At 34.5% G+C, this 9,198-nt stretch overlaps 1 protein-coding gene and 1 long non-coding RNA gene across 2 annotated transcripts; one reads left to right on the top strand and one right to left on the bottom strand.

Moving 5' to 3' along the window:
• Positions 1 to 396: 396 nt before the first annotated feature.
• Positions 397 to 2,728, bottom strand: LOC115697761 (aldehyde oxidase GLOX). The gene has a single exon (XM_030624885.2). It carries the CDS (start codon positions 2,156 to 2,158, stop codon positions 548 to 550), a length of 1,611 nt encoding a protein of 536 aa, XP_030480745.1. The 5' UTR covers positions 2,159 to 2,728; the 3' UTR covers positions 397 to 547.
• Positions 2,729 to 5,756: 3,028 nt separating this feature from the next.
• LOC133029129 (uncharacterized) lies at positions 5,757 to 7,124 on the top strand. Its single transcript, XR_009683332.1, has 2 exons — positions 5,757 to 6,261; positions 6,899 to 7,124. It is a non-coding gene; the product is annotated as an uncharacterized LOC133029129 (long non-coding RNA).
• Positions 7,125 to 9,198: the final 2,074 nt, after the last annotated feature.

The following is a 9,198-nucleotide window of genomic DNA, read 5'->3' on the forward strand; positions in this document are numbered from 1 at the left end:
CCTAATATGAGCATAGGTCTTTTTTTTTTATGCTTGATTAGGGTCTATTCCCCACATTGAGAAAGACTCATTTGTTTTTACAATAGGTCTTTTTTGGGAGACAATGACACCGGATAACCACTACACCAAAACAATATTCTATCCCTTTTCCATTGTTAATGGACCAATCGCACTAGTTCTCTTCACATACACAGAATTCTATTCATTAAATCTATCATAACTTATTCCGAAAGATTGCTAGTACACACAAGCCAATTACATCCACTTATTGAAATGATTATGCTTCTTTCTTTTTCAAAAGTGAAAACTTTGAAAAATGTTTTTCTAAAAATTAACAATATTAAATCAAGTATAGTGGAGTGATGTAATGTAACGTTGGTAAGGGCAAACATTATATATGTATATCAACAACTTATTCATATAATGTCCCACTTCAATATTACAACATATAAATATATCTTCTTGGTCTTCTTCTTTTTTATATAAACAATTAACGAAATTCAATTTTAGCAATCGAAAATAAATAAATAAATAACTGTAGGAACACTTAAGACACTAAATGTACCCAACGAGCAACACTTGGCACGCCCTGATTGACCGCAAAAGCCATATAATAACCCGGCGGCGCAACCATACTATTAGGCGGAGCCGTACAGATGATTTTATACCGGCCGTCTTCGACGGGAACGGCTGGGTTGACGGCAAGTTTGACTAAACGTTGACCTTGAGAAAATGAGTGAGTAGCAAACGGCGCGCTCCCAAGATTGACTTCAACAATCCCAACAAAACCCAAAGTTGCTGAAACCAGCACATCAAATGCTTCGCCGTAACGCACCGTCTCCGGAATCCCCTCGATTACGGGTCGGATATTGGCCCGGTCCGGGCTTAAGTACTCGGGCGAAAAAGCTTCGATCCTCAACTCGGTCGGATACTCAGCTTCCAACTTGTAAAAATAGTGTGGGTTACTCCCAGCAATAAGGACCCGCCCATCGGGTAACAAATTGGCGGTGGAGTGGTACATTCTCGGTACCGTGCCCGGAGTCAAGGTCATGAAACGTAACCCGATTGGTTGATCGGGTCGGTAAAGAAGAGGGTATAAACACGGGTTCGAACCCATTTCGAATCCTTGAGTTCCAGCTTGAGCTCCATTGATAATCAAAACCTCACCGCTCGGAAGCATAACCATATCTCCCATAATCCGCCCGAACGGCATGTCTTCCATCTCCCAAACCGGATCGGGGCCCATTGCCATGATCCGCCCACAACTCCCGTGGGCCGGTGTGTCCGTGGCTTTCTCGATAAATGCACCGAATTTGGCTCCTCCACACACTACGATCACAGCCGTTGAATAATCTCCTTCGAGTGCAAGCATGACGGACGATCCAGCTGAAGGATAGTTCCTGGGTCCACCATCCAACGGTGGATATTGCCTTACGATTTTGTTTGCCACGTGGTCATACGACACCGCTTTATCGTTAGCGAAAATGAAGAGATACCCATTTGGGAGAAGATGAACATAAGGGTATAGATTGTCCATTTGGCTATCTTCAACCTCCGCCAAAAACGGGAGCGAAACGGCGCCGTTTTCTCTCGGCGGGTAATACTCGACGGTATTAGCAGCTCTACCTCCGACCATTATGACGGACCCGTCGGGGAGAATCTGATTCGTGGAGTACCACCTCCCCTCGACCAATGCGACGTCGTCTAACTCGACCCAATCGCAAGACCCATTCGCCTCGCACGGTTCGAACTTTCGTATCTTCCGGAGACCGTCGAGGTCACCGCCGGTCTGAAGAAGTGTTCCGTCAGGAAGGAACTGACCTGAGGAGCACCACGTGTCTGTTTGGATCATCAGAGGTCGGATTTTGTTGGTGTTAAGGTCGAGAAGTACGGAGTGAGCGTAACAATCCTGTTTCAAAACGACATCGTTTGGATCGTTACGACAATGACCCTTTCTCAGCATTTTCCGAGTCGGTCCAATATTAGTCCGGTCGAGGAGGACAACGGTGTTGAACCGGGTCACGGCGGTGTGCATGGAAGCTATGCCAGCATTCTCCACTATTACCTCCCACGTGCCGGGGAGTTGTGCACGTGCGAGATTGAAAAAGTAAGTGAAGAAGAGAAAGGAGAGCCAATATTGGAAAGTAGTAGCTGCCATGGTTTAGTAAATTAAGGACACTGAACTTCTTTTCTTCGTGTTTTAACTTTTTATATAGTATTATTAGTGTAGTTGAAAAGTGTTTGAATCGTATACGGTAACCTGCATGGTAAGTCAATGTTAACGGTCAGAAAAGTTTGTTGGGACCCTCCTTGGGTTAGGATTGCGTTAGTGGGACCCAGTTGAGTTTGAGGTTGACGTGAAGAGAAAGAGTTAGAAAAAATTCAAGTGGTGGGACCAAGTATCATGTGTGCATTTTCCATGTGTAGTGTTGGCATGAATGCTTCCTATTTTGCAAGGTTTGGCATTATTTTAAGTAAGTGGGACCAATTGTTTTAGCCGACAAATGCATTAAATGGTAAAGTACTGGAGCTATCTTCTCTTCTAACTCTTTTTCTGTACTATTCACTGTCCACACCATAGTAAAATATACTGATATATACACAGATTCATTTATGTCCACAACATACTATCCATAAATGACTTATATAGATTTATTAAGAATGAAAGTTAGAAAAAAGAATGTCTAAAACTATAAAAATCAAGATTATAGAAGAATTCTTCAAGACAAAAAATAATCTATGTTTGGGGGAAATAATCTATCAATTATATGTCCTTAGAGGAAAAAAAAAAACCAATTAACCATTCTCCATTTCAATTTATATCTTTTTAGAAAAGTTGGTTAGTTTGGACATTTTATGAAAGTATATAAAATTCATTCAACTACTCATTTTATCTTTAATTGCGATAAAAGTCTCAAAAAATTTAAAATTGACGCAAAATTAGTCATCAACCTCACAAATTAGCAGTAAAAATAAATAAGATCGACAAATTTGTGAGCCCTTTGATACCCAAATCGTAAGGATAACAGGAAACTTGTACTTTTAAGTGCTGAAAATAATGCCACATATTAAAAATTTATTAATCTAAATCATAATTCCAATTAAAAAGAACTAAAATGATTAAAATAATAAATAATTTATCAAAAAAATATATCAAAACTTTAACATTTTTCTTTTTTATTTTTTCTCCTTTCTCTTCTTCATGGAGCAAAGACCTACGATTTGGTCAGCTTTATTTTTTTTTTTTTTCAGAAGCTCTTCGTTCCTTGTTCACCTTCCACCACCACCATGAGCTTAACCACCACCCATTTTTCTTTTTCTTCGTGGAGCATAGACCCTCCTTCTTCATGGAGCACAGACGCACACAGACAACTCTTGCATAAAAAAATGCAAACCACGCTTTGAGCTTGCGATTTTCCAGCATTTATCAATAAAAAAAAAATTATTTTCAGTACTTATTTAATGTGTTATTTAGTTCATGTGATCATTTATCTATTTATTTGATTTATAAATTCATCCAAATTCTTATCACATTGATATTCTTGTTTATTATGTTGTCAACATAGTAGAAAGTAATCAAGATTGAGCGATTTTCCTATGATTTATCAGTACACAGAGTTTAACTAATAGGATGATCTACAATGCAGTTTACTTGTACCTTGGATAAGTGCTATGTTGGATGTATGGAGTATGCATCGAAAGGGACCGATACTGAACTTGGATAAGATATAATAAACTTACTGTAATACTATTCAATTCAATATCACCTAGTTGATCTTAGATCAAATTATCTCATTCCTGAGATGGTTAGGTTCTAGTTCAGTTGTATTATTTATGTTCTTCAATCTGTTCGTTAAAGTCGACCAATGGATCTTCTCGTGACATATAGATTAAGGACATGGTAGTTCAATTGAGTGGTAGCGCTAATCATAGATACAGAATCTATAATTTCTATCTAGACATAGAAGTAAGACGATGATTTCCTTCGAGCATGACTTAATAGAGATAAATGGTTGAGAATTAATTTCAGTGATTATATTAGTTCACTGAAATATCATTTATAGGTAGCTAAGTGTTTTAAGGATAAAATACATTGTAAATTTGTCCCTACTCAATGTAGATCATCTATAGAGGATCATTGATTATTAGAATTATAACAAATGGATAATTCATAGCATATCTATATCGCGGAACATATAGAGCGCTCTACATAATTGAGAGTGAAATTCAAAATCTATAGTGATGCAAAGAGGAATTAATAAGCTAGAGAATTTACTTGGTAAACTGTTGATCTACTTATTGGAAGCTCAGTTATATAGGCCTATGGTCCCCATACTAGTTGAGACAATACTGCTTGTAAAAGACTCAGTTAATTGATTTTAATTAAACAATCATAATTCTAAATCAGACTATGTCTTATTTATGAATTTTCACTAAGTTATGGCTTGATTGTGAAGAAAAAGGATTTTGGGATTTATTTGTTAATTAAGAGACTTTGTGGAGTATAATTAATAAATAATATAAATGAAAATTTTATTTGATAATTAAGTATAATCATTAACTAAATAGTTTTGGCATTTATAGGATTGAAATTGGAAAATATGGCATTTGTAAAATAATAGATAAATGGTTGAAAAAAATGGCAAAAATATAATTAGTGGGGCCCACTCTCATGGTCGGCCACTATAGGGATTATTTGGCTATTTTTTTCTCATTTTTTATTCCATATTATTCAATCCTAACCCTAAGTGAATTGGTCTCATAATCCAACTAATGACTCTAAACCTAGTTTACAACTTGTCAGACAACTAGAGAGTTTTGAGATTTCTTCTTCTTCTTCTTTTTCTTCTTCTTCTTCTTCTTCTTCTTCTACTTCTTCTTCTTCTTCTTCTTTCTAATTTTGAATCCTAGAGTGCTCTTCAAAAAATAATTTTGAGCCTTAGTGATTGAGTGCATGCCCACCCATAGCAAGTTAGTCCTTAATCATTGTGTGTAAGACTGTGAAGAATCCAAATAGCTGAAGGAGAGTGAGGCTCAGATCTTGATAATACTTTGCAACAGAAAGGAACCACTACCACAAACTAGGGGTGTTAATAAAAACCGAAAAACCGAAACCGACCAGACCGTAACCGAATTTTCGGTTCCACGTCATCACCGAATTTGGCGGTCGGTTGCGGTTTCAGTTTTTTTGACATGGCAGTCGGTTTCAGTTTTTGAAATAAAAAAATAGTTTAACCAAAAAACCGTCAAAATCGCCAAAAATCGTACGGTCGATTTTATACGGTTATAATTTCTAAACGGTCGGTTACGATTTTCGTAAAATAAAAACCGTAACCGACCGGTCGGTTATAAAATTTTAAAAACCGACCATAACTGACCGATTTTCACCCCTACCACAAACTTACCTTTTAGTGACATCATTTAGTGACATGCACAAAAAGTGTGGGTCACTAAAAGGTTAGGGGTAAGTTTTAGTTACATACATAAAAAGACTCAAAATTTAGTATTAATGTCCTAGAACTTGTGTCACTAAAGATATGAAGTGTCACTATAGGGTAAATCATTCAATTTCTATAAAAAAATTTTAAATAAAAATATTAACTTATAGTGACGCGCCAAGCGCGACTGGGTAAATGTTTACCGACACTCCTAGCGCGTCACTATATCATAAATATTTTTTACAAAAAAATAACAAATAAAGCTCTATATATGTGTATGAATTAAATATATTTTGTTTTTTTTTTTTCAAAAAAAAGGCAGCTACACCTCTTCATTAATTATAAAAAAGCTACGTATTTTTTTAAGGAAAAAACTTCTTATATTTTGTTTCTTAAATTTAAAATTATTCATTAATTATAATTGATTATTATAAAATTTTATAATAAATAATAAAATATAATAAATGAATATAAGAAGAAAGGAAAAGAAACCCTAATCAAAATCACTTTTTCTCTATCTCTTTTCTTCCGCCTCCCTCTCATTTTCTCTGAAATTCCTACGCCCTTGGCCTCCACCAGCAGTCCGATCATCCAGCCTTACATCATCCGATTGGGCTCTACCACCGGTCGCAAGGGGTCTCAGAACCTCTTAATCTTCTCTGGCCATCTTCTCTGCCACCCGCTCAGCCCTTCTCTTTCTGTCTTGTCTCCGATCATCTGCTTTACAAGCTAAGCAACCCCACGACGAGCTTCTCCGACATCAAAATTATAAAGTCAACACAATTTATCTCTCTAATCTTTTTTTTTTCTTTCTTTCCTAAAGGTTCTGGTCTCTTTAAATGAGATGCTGATTTTTTATTTTATTTTGCGAAAAGATGTGATTTTTTTTCCTAAAGGGTTTGATCTCTCTATATGAGATGCTCATTTTTTATTTTATTTTGCATAAAGATCTGATTTTTTTTTTCTGTAGTGAATGTTTTGTATGCAATTGTAGAACTAAATTAATATATTATATTGTTATTCAAAATCTATTTAACATTTCCATTTAATGATAGTAATTTTAATATATTTAGTAAGAATTATCAATTGAGAATTAAAGCAACCCTATAAATTTGGAAAAGTATGAGAGTAATAGTTATAAATGTGCTATATTAAAGAATAAGAGAAATAATTATAAATATATATAAAAGATGAAGATAATATATGATAGTGGAGATAGAGATGTATGTGTTATATATATAGAGATATGTATATATATATATATGAATAACAGTGGCGAGATGCTCTCTTTTTTCTAAAGATTTTTTTTTTCTGGGTTGAGTGACACAAAGTTCTTCTTTTCCTTTTTTTTTTTTGATGATCTTCTAGGTTTCAGATTTGAATAATGTTATATTCTTACTGTTTGTTATTTTTATTTCGCTTCTTATGGTGATATTTTGCTGTTTATTATTTTCCTTCAGATCTCTAGAAAAGAAAAGAGTCCTTCCAGAGATTAGGTTTCCAAGTCCAAGACATCGTGCCTTCCAAGTTCTAAATTTGGTTTAAATTATTATCAAATTTCATATCATGTACAAATCTCTCAATTGAGAAATTAACTTGTATAAAAAAGTCAGATTGTATTTCCTGTTTCGTAGGTTGTAATTGAAAATAAATGAATGAGAAATTTCCTTTCAATTCTTTTTCCTATTTTAATTTCAACAAGAAAGAATTTTTATTTGTACTAAAAAGGAAAATAGATAACATTAATCAATTAAAGTGGCTAAAAATTAATATATAATCTGAACTAAAATAATTATTTATTATTTTTTGAAAAAAAAAATGATACAGTGGCGTCTTTTGAGTGTCATTGTATCATAAAATGATTAATAAAAAAAAAATAAATGGATATAGTGACACGCATAGTGTGTAGTTGTTATTTTTACAGTTTGACAAGGGGTGACTCTGAAAGCCTATAGTGATGCTCACTGAGTGACTCTAGAAGGGTTTAGTGACCCACTATGAAGGGTCACTAAATATTACTTTTTCAGTCACCCACAATAGTGACGCGCAGTAAAGTGTCACTAAAACGTTTTAGAGTCACTCAATGTGTGTGATTGAAACCAATTTTTGTAGTAGTGAACAAGGGTTAGAGATCTGAGTGGACGGAGTCATTATATTCCACTGCAACCAATGTAAGGTTTCTCAAACTTTATATGTGTTTAAGTTTCATGGTTTTAGAAATTCATATTTAGGATGTTATTAAACATACTTGTTAGTAAATCTAGATTCTGGTAAAATATATTCTAATATTTTGAACCTCTCGTGCATTATCTCTTGACTTTGTATGAAAATGTTTAGCCCTTACAATGTACACTTCATGCTTTGCTACTACAAAATTTTCTTCAAGAGAATATGACTCAACTCATTGGATACTCCATGTTTAGATTCGTTCAACTTTGCTAGCATGGTATTCCTTAACCACCCAATGAAAGTTTGGCGATGCTCGTAAGTTACCTATAACTTACGTTATATATGGTTGAACCTCTGTATTATTGTTCATCATGACTAATTGAGCTTGATCTAGTTCAAATTTAGACACAGTCACCATTGTTCCTTTCCCCCTTAATCCTCTATCGATCTCATCATGGTCAGTTCTTGGTTTGTTAATTCTAATTGCCTCAACTCTGACCATATAACATATCTTGTGTCCGTTTCCCAAGCGACGAGCCCATGTGTTAGTGCAACAAATCGGATAACCTTTGTAATCTTTTGTGCTAAGCTTGATAAATTACTGTAAGCTAAAAAATCACTAACATTCTATAATAACACTGCTATCAGATTAAAGAATTCTTTTTAAAACCATCATAGGCCTGAACACCATTCTCATACAATTCTATTAAATCGTCAATCAATGGTTCTAAATATACTTCAATATTATGTCCAGGTTATTGCGGGCCTGATATCATTAAAGAAAGCATATTAAATATCCTTTTCATCATTAACCATGGAGGAAGATTGTACATAACAAGGAAGACAACCCATGAAATGACGACTACTTAAGATCTACATGAATTTACTCCATCCACAAATAGACCGAGATAAATATGTCTTGGTTAGATTTGAATTCAAGATTTATGTAGTTTACTTTTTTCTAAGCTTAAGAATCTACAAGATGTCTGAGTTTTCTATTTTTCACTCTCTTGGTCTCGTGCTAAATCAATTTTCAAAATGTTCTGCACTACAATATAATCGTTTAAGTTATGAAATCAAAGGCACGTACCACATCACTTTTTGGGGGATAAGTTTCCTATTCTCCTTACTCTTGTTTATTTTATGGCAGGATAAACAACAAGTTGGGTAATTTTCCATATCTACATATGCCTTACGTTATAAAATGCAATCATTCAGACATGCATGGATCTTTTCATACTTCAATCCTATGGAATTTAAAGTCTTTTTTACATCATATGTAGATTCTAGGAAGCAATGGTCAAAACGAAAGATATCTTTAAAAGTAGCTAAAATTTGAGTAAAACATTTATCGTTCACTTTATTTTCTGTACTGATGTTGTAAAATTTTACCATTGTTGTTGATCTTAGTTTTTTTACAACCATCAAATAAGGTTTATCTGCATCACTTAGAAAATTATCGAATTTTTCAAGATCATTAAGAAATTCCTCCTGTGCTTCGTCAAGCAAGTCCATTGAATGATCATCGAAATCATTACCCCCAATATCATCTACCCCCGCTTCCCTAATGGATATAGATCATCAGCTAAAT

The sequence above is a fragment of the Cannabis sativa genome, chromosome 7 (assembly GCF_029168945.1).
Source record: "Cannabis sativa cultivar Pink pepper isolate KNU-18-1 chromosome 7, ASM2916894v1, whole genome shotgun sequence".
Lineage (NCBI taxonomy): Eukaryota > Viridiplantae > Streptophyta > Magnoliopsida > Rosales > Cannabaceae > Cannabis > Cannabis sativa.